A 14,247-nucleotide genomic window follows, 5' to 3' on the forward strand; every position below is an offset into this window, starting at 1 on the left:
ATTGACTGATAACAAGATCTGTATAATGGATTGTAAAGAAATTTGTCAGGTTTTTATTTTGTAGACAATTGATCTGTATTTATAGCATGATGGGATGACAGCACAATGATGTGTGTGGTATCACTGGAAAGCTCTGGTCCTGCGCTTTCATGTGATATGCGTGGCATTTCTGTGCCTGCATTCGAAAGTAATCCATCTAAGAGTAATGTGTGTGCGAAGCTGTATGAAAGCTCTGTTATACATCATTTTAGTGTAAATGTATCTTTTTTTTTTCGCTGTGAAAACATTGGACTACCTACAAGTGGTTGGTCTGGTCGGAAAGCTGTGGTTCCACTCACAGTCGCGGAGGAAATCGATAGAGAAGAACAGGTGTGAATTTGGACGCACTATGCGTCGTTCGGGCCCATAGGGTTAAAGATAACATAAGACAGACGAAATACCTCTATATCGGACTTTCTTTTCCTCCTCCTCCCTCACCTGAAGGCTTGGACCTTTTCATTATTATGAAATGCAGGTAACGTAACGTAACGTTACGTAACGTAACGTAACGTAACGTAAATATCTGCCTATCTTGACCAGATTTTGACATAGACCCCACTCTCAGTGCGCACAGTACAGGTACAGGGGCAGGGCAGATGAAAAATTTTGAGGAACAGGGGTGCAAAGTGTATTTCTTTCTTTCTTTCTTGCTTGCTTTCTCTCTTTTTTTCTGTATTTATTCAAGATTCTGTCATTTCTGAAAAAAGAGAGATACTTCAAGAAAGTCATCTTAACAAGACGTATAAGAGGGGCCTCCACAATGCCAGAGCAAACTATTACTCAGCTTTAATAGAAGAAAACAAGAACAACCCCAGGTTTCTGGCTGAGAGTCACAGCTCTATTGAGTCTTGTATTCCTTTAGGCCTTAGCAGTAATGATTTTATGAGCTTTTTTAATGACAAAATTCTAACTATTAGAGGCAAAATTCATGACCTCCTGTCCTCAGATAGTACCTATCTGCCCTCAAACACAGCTGTAAGACCTAATATATATATTTAGATTGCTTCTCCCCGATTTCTCCTCAACAATTGGCCGCAGTGATTTCTTCATCTGAATCAACAACGTGTCTCTTAGACCCCATCCCAACTAGGCTACTTAAGGAAGTCTTACCTTTAGTTAACACTCACTTATTAGACATGATCAATATATCTTTATTAACAGGCTATGTACCACAGTCTTTTAAGGTAGCTGTAATTAAACCTCTTCTAAAAAAGCCCACCCTGGATCCAGAGGTGTTCGCCAACTATAGACCAATATCTAATCTTCCCTTTCTTTCAAAGATCCTTGAGAAAGTAGTCGTAGACCAGCTGTGTGATTTTATCCATGATAATAATTTATTTGAAGAATTTCAGTCAGGATTTAGAGTGCATCATAGCACTGAGACAGCACTAGTTAAAATTACAAATGATCTTTTGATTGCTTCAGACAAAGGACTTGTCTCTGTACTTGTTTTATTAGATCTTAGTGTGGCATTTGACACAATTGACCATCAAATTCTGCTGGAACATTTAATTGGCCTAAAGGGTTCTGCACTAAGCTGGTTTAAATCTTATTTATCTGATCGTTTCAGTTTGTTGTTGTTCTTGATGAATCATCCTTACATACTAAAGTTTGTTTTGGAGTTCCACAATGTTCAATGCTCGGACCAATCCTATTCACTCTATATATGCTTCCCTTAGGTAACATCATTAGAAATCACTCTGTTCACTGTAAATTATAATTGTTATGCGGATGATACACAATTGTATTTATCGATAAAGCTAGAAGAAACTAATCAATAACTAAACTTCATAATTGCTTTAAAGACATAAAAACCTGGACGAGCACCAATTTCCTTATGTTAAATTCAGACAAAACGTAAGTTATTGTTCTTGGCCCCAAACAACTCAGAGACTCTTTATCTGATGACATAGTTTCTCTAGATGGCATTGCTCTGGCCTCTAGTACTACCGTAAGAAACCTCAGAGTAAAATTTGACCAAGATTTGTCTTTTAATTCTCATTTAAAACAAACCTCACGGACTGCATTTTTTCATCTGCGTAATATTGCGAAAATTAGGCCCATCCTGACCCGAAAAGATGCAGAAAAATTGGTCCATGCTTTTGTTACCTCTAGGCTGGATTACTGTAACTCCCTCTTATCAGGTAGCTCTAATAAGTCTTTAAAAACTCTCCAGCTAATTCAGAATGCAGCGGCACTTGTACTAACAGGAACTAAGAAACGAGATCATATTTCTCCTGTTTTAGTTTCTCTGCACTGGCCCCCTGTAAAATCCAGAACTGAATTTAAAATCCTGCTATTAATTTATAAAGCTCTAAATGGTCAGGCTCCATCATATCTTAGAGAGCTCATGGTGCCATATTATCCCACCAGAACACTGCGCTCTGAGAATGCAGGGTTACTCGTAGTCCCTAAAGTCTCCAAAAGTAGATCAGGAGCCAGAGCCTTCAGCTATCAGGCTCCTCTTTCCTGTGGAATCATCTTCCTGTTGCGGTCCGGGAGGCAGAGACCGTCTCCACATTTAAGACTATACTTAAGACTTTCCTTTTTGATAAAGCTTATAGTTAGGGCCGGCTCAGGCTTGCCTTGTACCAGCCCCTAGTTAGGCTGACTTAGGCTTAATCTGCCGGGGGACCTCCTATAATACACCGGGCACCTTCTCTCCTTCTCTCTCTCTCTCTCTCTCTCTCTCCCTCTCATGTCCTGTAACTGCATCTTGCTAACTCGGCTTCTTCTCCGGAGCCTTTGTGCTCCACTGTCTCGCGGTTAACTTATATCGCAGCGGTGCCTGGATAGTGTGACGTGTGGTTGTGCTGCTGCCATGGTCCTGCCAGATGCCTCCTGCTGCTGTTATCATTAGTCATACTTCTACTGTTATTATACACATATGATTATTGTCACATATGTATGCTATCAGATATCAATATATACTTTCAACATCTTGTACCACAATAGCTGGAATTATAATTATAATATTATTACTTTCATTAATGTTGTTGTAAGCTACTGTCATTACCGTCTGTCCTGCATCTCTCTCCGTCTCTGTCTCTCTCTCTGTCTGTCTCTCTTTCTGTCTCATTGTGTCATACAGATTACTGTTAATTTATCATGTTGATCTGTTCTGTACGGCATCTATTGCACGTCTGTCCGTCCTGGAAGAGGGATCCCTCCTCAGTTGCTCTTCCTAAGGTTTCTACCATTTTTTCCCCCGTTAAAGGGTTTTATGGGGGGAGTTTTCCCTTATCCGCTGCGAGGGTCCAAAGGACAGAGGGATGTCGTATGCTGTAAAGCCCTGTGAGGCAAATTGCGATTTGTGATACTGGGCTTTATAAATACAATTGATTGATTGATTGAACAAGTCAGAGCACATTAAATTTAAGAGAGATTGGGTTGGCAAAGTCTATTCGGTCTCCTACAATAGCAAGAGTAGCGGTGTGGCAGTGTTGATATTTAAAAATTTACCTGTTCAAGTAGATTTCTGCAATGTTGATCCAGAGGGTTGTTATATCTTTATTACATGGTTATTTATATGGAGAAAAGATTACTATCGTAAATGTGTATGCTGCCCCAAATGCTTCTGCGTGCCTATTCAAATGCTTCTGTGTGCCTATAAACTAACTAGTCTGTTGTTGGAAAACTGCTACCCTCTAACAATTATCGGAGGAGACTGGAACTGTGTTTTAGACCCTACTAAAAATAAATACCCAGTTCCCAAATCACAGAATATGGGAGTTAGATCCAAAGCACTCATGCAGATGATGGATGAAGTCGGTCTAGCAGATATTTGGAGACTTATGAACCCTTGTCAAAATGATTTTTCTTTTTATTCCAACCCCCATAAAACATACTCTGGAAGTGATATTATATTAGTTCCTAATGTCTTCATTGACAGGGTTGTGAAATCTAACATAGGGTCTATTTTAATATCTGACCTACATCAGTGTCTTTCTATGCAGAATCACAATGTTAAATGATCTGGATGGAAATGTGACAGATCAGTGTTGGCCGACCCTGAGTTTTGTGAATGGGAAGAGCAGGAGTAAAGAATGTTTATTAATGATAATGATAACAATGAGGTAACCCCATCTATTTTGTGGGAAACTATGAAGGCATACATAAGAGGGATTATTATCGCCTACAAAACTACTAAGAGAAGGAAATGTATTAGCAACAACAAAAACTCAAGCCAACTCAAGCAAACTGTGATAGAGTTGTGACAGCTAAGATAGCTCTCAACACTCTTTTATTGCAGAAGGCTGAAAAAGCTTTGTTTTTGCAGAAACATAAATTATATGAACAGGGAAACAGATCAGGGTGGTACCTGGCAGCATTAATTAATAATCAATCCAAACATAAATCTATCACCAAGATAAAAGGTAAAATAGGTAACTATTGTTTTATGTCAAAGGATATTTGTTCTGTTTTCAGTGACTTTTATAAAAATCTGTATATGTCTGAGCTTCCACAGTCTTCTGACTGTGTATGAATACAAGTATGAATACATTTTTGGAAAGTCTCTCCCTTCCTCAATTAACAAATGAGGAAAGAAATGATTTGGGTATCGAAATAAATGTCAGTGAAATTATGAATACTATTGACTCATTATCAAGTGGGAAGGTAAGTGGTCCAGATGGCCTCCCAGTTGAGATATATAAAATGTTTAAGAATACACTTGCCCCCTTATTGAATAACATGGTTAAGAGTCTTCCTAGTTCTTTACAGGTAGCTACAATCACAGTCATCCCAAAAGAAAATAAAGATCCAGAAGATCCAGCTTCATATAAACCCATTTCAAATCAAAATACAGACTCCAAAATACTGGTAAATCTTTTAGCTCAAAGACTCAACACCCTCATTCCAAGGTTAGTATCTCCTGATCAGACAGGATTCATTCCTGGGAGACAGGCTTATTCTATGTAATATCTGAAGACTGTTGGGAGTTATGCAGTACATTAAAAATAAGAACAAAGATGCTTATAGTAGAGGTCGACCGATCAATCGGCCAGCCGATTAATCAGGCCAATCTAATGCCATTTTGAGGTAATCGGCTGAGGCTGATCCCTATGCTCACGAGGCCGATGACCATAAGAAAAACCTTAAAACAGTGTTAAACTGTTGCACAATGTTGGTGTTCTTGAACTATCTGTGATGGAAAATATGGTATTTGACCTTATTTTTGTCTTTAGCGTGTAATGCATGTTTTTATATAAGGGTACTTGCTATGATGTATGATGTATATTGCTCAGTTTACCCCTACTGTGACAGCAGTGAGAAATATAACAGAGGCCTGATGGGAATAGGGTTAAAGGGAGGTTCCCACAACAAGTGTCCTTGCTAGCCTCAAGAGATGTTGTGTCTTAGGGATGTCAAACCACCTGAGCGCCATATATTTTGACTTTTGTGTTATGGGAATTATACAGATAGCAGGGTGAGAGAACATCGAGGCACTCACTCGTTATGGGAACTATAAAGATAGAAGGGTGAGAGGACATCGGCCCTCGCTCACTGACTGACTGTTCATGCGGTTGTATCTGTGTGTGAGTCCATTCATGAATGCTTAATAAAACTCAGAAAGACAGATGCCGTGTGAAGACTTTTCCTTAAACTGTTCATTTACTGTAATTTTACCACCACATGCCCTTGACACTGACGTCGTAGGCTACATACAGGTGCAGCAGAGCAGACTGTTTCTCCGTCTCTCATCTCTCCGTTATTCACGTGTAGTGTTGGTGCTGCGATCATGAACAGACTGGAATACCAAGCAACTCACGCCAGTCAAACGTAACTGAAGGCTGTGTGTATCTCTGACATGTAGACAAGTAGTACTGGTGTTTGCATTGTATTAGAAAATGCACTGGAGACGGTGAAAGCAACATGCAACAAGTGCCCGTGACAGCTGTGGGGCTAACGTTTGCTAATCAGGGAAGCACTGCGGGTACTCCTATAACGAGTTCGAGTTGCTTTGAAATGCGCATTCACTGTCTCCAGTGCATTTCCTAGTTGCCTATACTGAACAAAAATATAAACACCAGTGCTAGGAGTTCTCCATTATTTACGTGTAGAATTGGCGATGCAGTCATCATAAAGGGGGTGGAATACCTTGTCTCCATGTCAGAGATACACACAGCCTTCAGTTGCGTTTGACTGGCGTGAGTTGCTTGGTATTCCAGTCTGTTTATGATCGCATGAACACTACATGTGAAGAACGGAGAGATGAAAGACGGAGAAACAGTCTGCTCTGCTGCACCTGTGTGTAGCCTCCCCTCTTTGAGCCGAACAAGGCGCTGACGTCAGTGTTAAGGGCACGTTCAAGAACACCAACATTGTGCAACAATTTAATACTGTTTTAAGGTTTCTCTTCTGGTCAGCGTGTCTATTTCTGTTTGGATGTCATGGCAACAGTGCAGTAGTGTATAAGACAGAATCAGTGCAAATATTAGCAGCAGTAACAACAGAATAGTGAGTGAACATTAACCGTGTGCAAGTTTTAGCATCAGAACAATGGACAACATATTGGCACAGTAACGGAATATTGAACATAATTACTCTGCAATAGGTATTTATAAGTTTCCCAGTTCCCATTCCCAGTGATTACCAAAAACCATTTAACTAATTTGGTAACTGCAACACAAGCATGCTCATGTTATGAGAGAGGGAGGGAGAGAGAGAAAGGGTGGAAGGGAGAGAGGAGAGAAAGAGGGTGAGAGGGGGAGAGAAAGAGGGTGGGAGGGAGAGAGGGGGAGAGAGAGAGAGGGTGGGTTATTTTTTTTAACCAAGTTTATACAGTAATTTCTGTAAATGTTTTCTCAGCGATGCTGCTGTGAGCTGATAATGCTGCTGTTAGTAAGTGTACTAAAACACTAAGGGCTGGATCTACTAAAGGTTTGCATGTATTAAAATGTGTGCAAACTCATTGCACACACAACGAAGGAGAGCATTCTGCATGAAGCAGAAACTGATTTACTAACAGTGCGCACTAAGGGTTGCGTCTTTCAAAGGTGCAAAATAGCGCGTCTGCGTCCAGTTAATACGTTTGCTGCAATGAATTTGCAATATGGGGCATTTACACGCAATCGTGCGTGTGCTGGGAGGAGAAAATGTAAATATAATTATAGCTGCTGCGCAGTGATGGGTCTGATCCAGGCATTTTTAGGCAATTCTGAGCAACAAGCAGAAGAATTGGAAGACATTTAGGAATTTAGCAACACAATCTGCCTTTTGTATCAGCTGAGGCTTGAACTCACCTCTGCTGCGCCCCAGCTCCACCTCTCCGGCGTAAGCGCCACCGCCGCTGGGGTAAACGGTTGCGGTTGGCTGGTAAGGCTGAAGGCCTGTTTGGCGAGCACTTCCACGGCTTCTTGGACTGAGTATGGAGCGGTGCCTCGCCTCTTTATTTCTCGGCACTCGCTGGACCCTGTCCAGGCCCTGATGAGGTGTTCCAGCTCCGCGGTCCCTGCTCTCCTCGTCCCCGCTGGCTCGGGGTGAATCTGCGCAACCTGCGGCCTCTGTGTGTGGCTCCCCGGACAGCTAACACCATGGACCCGCTGGCTCCTGCCAGGATTGGGCTGGTAAATGCTAGATCGCTAGCGAACAAAACGTTTATCCTGAAGGATTTCCTGACTTCCCGAGGATTGGGTTTTCTCTTTGTGACTGAGACGTGGCTGGCTGTTGGTGAGTCCAGTGCTTTCACAGAACTTTTACCTGATGATTGCTGCTGTTTTAACTCCCCGCGGACGTCGGGTCGAGGAGGAGGAATAGCGACTATTTATAAGAGTCACTAAATGTAAGCAGCTAGGTAAGATGACGTGTGCCGTCTGAGTGCCGTAAATCGTTTCGTCCTGGAAGCGACCTGGGGCAGACCCGGAGACAGTTTCCTAAAGGTATGGATATACACTATATAGAAATAGCTTATCTTCACACGATGGTTTCATTTGCTGTTGTAGGTCATGCACAGACATCAGCAGAAACGAGAGACTTTTGCATATTCAGTTAAAAGTTCCTTGTAGCGGCTTTACTTTTGCATATTCAGTTAAAAGTTCCTTGTAGCGGCTTTAAGCAATAAGCTGGAGCACAAGAAAATGATTACATTACAATGTGGATTCTGCACCAGTTGAGGCTCGAACCCACAACCTCTGGAACCTAAGACGGTCATCTACCACTCTGAGCTAATTGGCAAATAGCAACTCAACAGTGGCTTCACAAATTGAGTAAGCCATTCATTGTTGTGTAGGAAAGCAGCCATAACTCAACAGTGGCTTCACAAATTGAGTAAGCCATTCATTGTTGTGTAGGAAAGCAGCCATCCATGCATGGAAAGGCAGATTTGAAACCACTGTAAAAAAATCAGTTATTAAGACAAAAATCTGAAAATACACATATTGCATCTAGACAGAATGGAGATGATGGTAATTTGTTTGTAACAATGATTGATTTGCTCCATAAGTGAAAAACTGATGTTTAAAATTGCCATTTTTACATTGACTCTAATTGTTCACATTAGAGCAAAATTCAAAATGCTGTCAAAAATTCAGTTTTTGAGATACAATTCTCAAATTTGCCACACATCATCTACCATGACTCTAGAATTTTGTCATTCTTTTCATGAACATTGAAGATTCATTTAGCAATAATTTGCATGTATATGTTTACAGTACCATTTACAGTCAAACATTTTGATGCACTGTAGGCTCAATTTTTGATAAATCAAAAATCTGAGTTTTGTAGGACAGTCTGAAGATGCTCTGTAGCAAGTTTGGTGTCAATTGTGCAAAAATTGTGGGAGGAGATAGGTTTAAGAAGTTTTACAGTTTTTGAAAAAAACAGAGTGATGAATTTCATAATTTTTAATAGGTTTAAATATACAAAAGTTTCTTCAGTATTGGGGCTACAGTTTGATGAAAGTGTGAAGTTGTAGCACGTATGGTTGATTTGTTATGAATTTTCAAAGTTTTGAACTTTAGACACTTGCTGTAGCGCCACCATCAGGACTATTGGCTTGAGTTTACAGCTGAGGATATCTGGCATGAGACTGGACCTTTGTGCAAAGTTTGGTGAGTTTTCACCGATGGGAAGTATGATTTCCTCGGAAGAAGAAAGAAGAAAGAAGAAGAATACCCAGCTTAGCTGCCCGGACCCTAATAATTTAGCACACGCAAAGTGATTTATCCAACCTGAAAGCAATTTTGCAAATAGAAACTGTGTCTAGATTTAACACGTGTCAAAGGGAGGTGCAAACGGTTTGTATGCGTAATTGCGCACACATGGCTGCGGTTATTGTTGCAAGAAGGAGACATCGAAACGATGAAAGAAGATGCAGAGAAAGTATTTTTCAGTATTTTTCTCTGGTGTGATCATTTTTGGAATGAATAAGGAAACAATCATTAAAACATATCGCCTATCCAGCATTGCCATTTTGGAGCTGTTGGAGGAACTCAGAGAGGATTTGGAGCCAGCCACGAGAGGGAGTCACGCAATACCTGCAATAACAAAACTACTTGCAAGTTTACATTTTTTTGCATCTGGGTCATTCCAGCGTACGGTAGCTATTACAGCTGGGATCTCCCAATCCCGTTTTTCAGATGTGTTGTCTGTAGTCCTAAATGCCACGTCGTGCCGGATGGCCAGGTTTATTAGGTTTCCACGCACTCAGCACTCCTTGAATGAGACCAAACAAGGCTTCTTTGCAGTAGCTGGATTTCCCAGAGTTATAGAAGCCAGGCCTGGCATTTCGTCATTTTAGGGGCAAGGCCACTTGGCCTTTCGTGTTGTCAATTTTTTGAGGGCACAAAGGCCAAAAGCCAGGGCAGCAAGGCCATAAAATAAAACAATGATTTTAAGTCCACGTCTGTCACGACTAAGGGTGTATAACTATCTGTGAAATGAAATAATAAAACAAGCTCAAGTAATAATGAGTATAATAAGTAATAATGTGATTTATTTAATAGTACTAATAAACCCAATGTTTTTAATATATATGTTTTAAAAAAACAATCTTAAATATTAGGCCTTAATATTTTTTGAGTGTACATGATAAACTGATTCACTGAACAAGACTGGCTTACAATTATTTTTGATGTGTTGTTAGATAGCTAACAAACAAACAAACTACAGCAGGTCTATTCAATTACTATTTCAACTGGGCCACATTTCAAAACCAGATAATGTCGATGGGCCACATTTTTAGCAGCGAGCATCCACTTCTTTTTTTTTGTTGCATACATTTACAGACATGGCCCTCCTCAACATGATGCAGGAACAGACTAAAAAGAGCTATCAATGCACAGAAGCATAATAAGTGACATTAACAGTATCTAATAACACACACTATCTCTCTACCAGCATCTCCCTCTCCCCTCTCCTCCACACACACACATGCACACACCTCACCTTCTGATGCTTTCCTTATAGGTCAGTTACACAGGATATAGTTTTATACAGGCCATGGCAGCAACAGTCATGTTTACAACAACAAAGTCACTATTTAAAACCCAATAATATCTCACTGGAATATTAATATTCCTCCTGACATCACAATACTGAGTGAAGAAAGCCACGTTATCTCAGCATGAAGACAAACATCAGTATCAGTCATTCATCCTGCTCTCTGTCCCCCCTCTACTGAGGTCACTCACTGTCTGCAGGTTGGCTGCCTCAGGTACATGTTCAGATAAAGTGTTAGCTACAGACAGGTTTCATTTTAGTTTGTCTTTAACAGTTTGCTGTTAGCACCGCGAGTGCGATGTGCTTGTGTCGACCGCAATCGTAGATCATAATAGCGCTGAATGAGAGACTGCGGGCAGAGTGGGTTGAAATATGGCTTTCTACATGCTGATCACATGTATTGATAAAGTATTGGCTTTTTATTGGCAGAGCTTTTATTGCACTTACTCACAGTGACAAGCGTAGTTGTTGTCAACTAGAGTAATCTTGAAGTTATATTCCCTTCATCTGCACCGCGGCCCCACCGCTGCAGAATGATGATACATGAAACCGAAACTTTAAAAAGTAACGGCGATAATGGTGGAGCTTACTATTATTACAGTATTACAGTCTTGATTGACCTTGGGCTGTTTAATACCGGATCTCGGTACCGATCCCTGCCCGGGCATTTGATGAAGTCTCCTGGTTGGCCGGTGATAGACTGGTGTCAAACTGTCGTTATAGCCCGTCCGAGTGGTTCATGCCAGGCTCGAATCAAACCCACAACTGGTGATGTAGGCATCGTCTCATTTGATGTTGCTCAATAAGAATCCAGAATGTCATCGCATTTTTTTTCTCAATGGACACGGGTGTCAAAGCTGTGTTGACTGGACAGAGGCAGAGGAGAAAACTGCAAAATCAGCTGGGGCAGTGCGGGCGGGGCATCAAGGCCACTGTGGCCTTAGGACAGATATTTTTTTCAAGGGCACAGGGCCAAATTAGGAGGGCACGAGAGCCATGGCCGTCATGGCCCTCGTGAAATTCCTGCCCTGATGGGAGCGATTGACTGCACCCATGTGCAGCTTGTGCCCTCCGCAGACACTGAGCATGTGTACAGAAATCGCAAACACACGCATTCATTGAATGTGCAGTGCGTTTGTGATGCCAAAGGTATCATTACCAACATTGTGGCAAAATATCCTGGGTCAGTACACGATTCTTTTATTTTGAGAAACAGTTTTCTGTTTTCCAAGTTGCGAGATGGCGAGTTTGGAGATGGCTGGCTTGTATGTGAGTCAATTTGCAAAAATCCTTTGTAAAATAATTACATTAAAAACAAGAGCGTGTTTCATATTGATTCATATGTTTTTTAAGGTGATAGTGCATACCCCCTACACCCCTTCCTCCTTACACCTGTTCTCAACCCGACCACTGCCGGAGAAATAAGGTACAACGAGGCCCATATCCGCACACGGAATATTGTGGAGTGCACCTTTGGAATCCTGAAGAGCAGGTTTCGTTGTTTGGATCACACTGGAGGTCATTTGTTATCATATTCAGTCCTAGATCCAAAAGCACAATTCAGGAGGCAGAGAGCAGATGAAGCCTGGGCTTGAGGTGAGGGACAGGAGACCCGTAACAACAAAATATTGTATTTTATCAGATGGGGGAGAAAAAAGTGATATCAGCCTTATATCAGCCATCGGCCGCCCTGCTCTCTCTCAATATCGGCATCGGCATAATCGGCCTAAAGGCCATATCGGTCAACTTCTAGTGTGCACAGGACCTGCAGTGGGGCTGGGCTGAGCCTTAGGATTAGGAATTGTTACTTGTATTGTATTGTCGCTGCTGGCCAATGAAAGTCAGGCTTACCCTGCGATGTTGTTGGTGGAGACACTCTTAGACAGGGATAGACTGGAGCGACCTCGGCGGGATCCCAGCAGGGTTTGTCGGAAGCTGTCAGAGGGGTAGATAGCTGAACTTGGACGCTCACGCATTCCTGGAGCTATGGAGTGGAAAAAGGTTGCAGGTAGAGGAGGGAGAACAACACGAGGGATTGTGATAAGGGAAAGACGTGTAGGAGGAGGAAGAGGAGTTTAAGAATGAAGACTAGAACGTTTTAGGAAAATGAGAATAAAAAGCAAAGAGGATGTGACTGAGTATGTGTGTGTAATAAAAGCTCTCACTTTTTGTGCGCAGCGTGACATTCTGCAAGGCTGAGTTGTTCCGCATGATGGCTGTCTTCTGCTGCTGTGTTGATGAAGGACAAAAATCAGTGAGTGACATGTACAATAGCAATTGTACTTTTTAAAAAAAAAAAAAAAAAAACAACCTACAGTTTAAGCTGTGCATTCATTTTAGGTGATGGAGGAAAATCCTCTTTCATAAGGGTAAATTGTTGCAAAAGGCAAAATACGTTGGAATTAATGTTAGTGTTTTCAGACATTTTAATTTTTAAAAAAAAAGTTAAAAAAATTAACAATAATTTGACAGCCTTCAGCAATAACTCTGAGGACCCCCTAGGGGTCACAGACCCCCTGTTGAAGACCCAGGTTCTAGAGTCTAACGAAACGAACAAACACGTCTTTGACTGGTAGTCCCTGGTGTGCACACATAAAAAAACACGAGTTTGGAGACTTAATATAAGCAGATATATTTATTTTAAAAGAACTCGTCAGGTATGTTCTATAATCATTAGATAATCTGAGTCATTTGAGTCCAGACAATCAGATTGTTTGTCAGCTATGCTGATGGCAACTGTATCCCTCATTTAGAGTGTTTATTTCACTGAAACTGTCTGACAGTCAGCTTGAAACATCCCTCGGTTGGGGCGTCGGTGGCTTAGTGGTAGAGCAGACGCCCCATATACAAGGCTGTTGCTGCAGTGGCCCGGATTCGAGTCCAGCCTGTGGCCCTTTGCTGCATGTCATCCCCTCTCTCTCTCCCCCTTTCACACTTAACTGTCCTGTCAAATAAAGGCAAAAAATGCCCCCCCAAAAAAAAGAAACAACCCTCGGTTTTCTGTCATAAATCACTGCAAATAGCCTTAACCAGTAGCGGACCCTGATATGGGCCAAATGGGCGTTTGCCCAGGGCAGCACTTTTTCATGACGTGTGGGGGAAAAAAGAAAGAAAGAAAGATGCTTTTCTTGTGTGAACGTCAACGGGGAATTGGTGCCCCCTGTGTTATGCAGATGCCCCTGCCTGTAGCCTACTTGTTTAGAAAGTGCTGCTGCCGCACACAGAGGCTATGAGAGAAGAAGGGCAGGGGGGAGGGGATGCGGGGGACAGGTTCACCTCTCTGTTGGAATGGGCGGAGGAAGGGGGGTCAATGAGAAGGATCTCTCAGAGATCTTCCCCAACTTTTGGACTGCACTCAGAATCGCCCTTACTCTACCAGTCACTGTGGCTCAGGCAGAGAGGAGCTTTTCCAAGCTGAAGCTCACAAAATTGTACCTGAGGTCAAGCATGTCCTAGGAACGTCTCACTGGCCTTGGAATAATTAGCATTAATCATGCAATAGGGGAACAGATCTCTTACAATGACATCACTGAGGACTTTGCGGCAAGAAAGGCCAGAAGGGTGAGGTTTTAGCTGCAAGTCAATCAATCAATCAATCAATTTTATTTATAAAGCCCAATATCACAAATCACAATTTGCCTCACAGGGCTTTACAGCATACGACATCCCTCTGTCCTTATGACCCTCGCAGCGGATAAGGAAAAACTCCCCAAAAAAAACCCTTTAACGGGGAAAAAAAACGGTAGAAACCTCAGGAAGAGCAACTGA

At 41.8% G+C, this 14,247-nt stretch overlaps 1 protein-coding gene across 1 annotated transcript in view; it reads right to left on the reverse strand.

Moving 5' to 3' along the window:
- Positions 1–14,247, reverse strand: part of LOC126384280 (rho guanine nucleotide exchange factor 2-like) — a 176,487-nt gene that overhangs the window by 138,241 nt on the left and 23,999 nt on the right. The window contains exons 7-8 of the mRNA XM_050035244.1: positions 12,645–12,708; positions 12,331–12,463 (exon numbers count right to left, since the gene is read on the reverse strand). Coding sequence (XP_049891201.1) covers positions 12,331–12,463; positions 12,645–12,708 — 197 coding nt within the window. The remainder of the gene's footprint in view (positions 1–12,330; positions 12,464–12,644; positions 12,709–14,247) is intronic.

Source organism: Epinephelus moara, chromosome 22, assembly GCF_006386435.1.
Source record: "Epinephelus moara isolate mb chromosome 22, YSFRI_EMoa_1.0, whole genome shotgun sequence".
NCBI lineage: Eukaryota > Metazoa > Chordata > Actinopteri > Perciformes > Serranidae > Epinephelus > Epinephelus moara.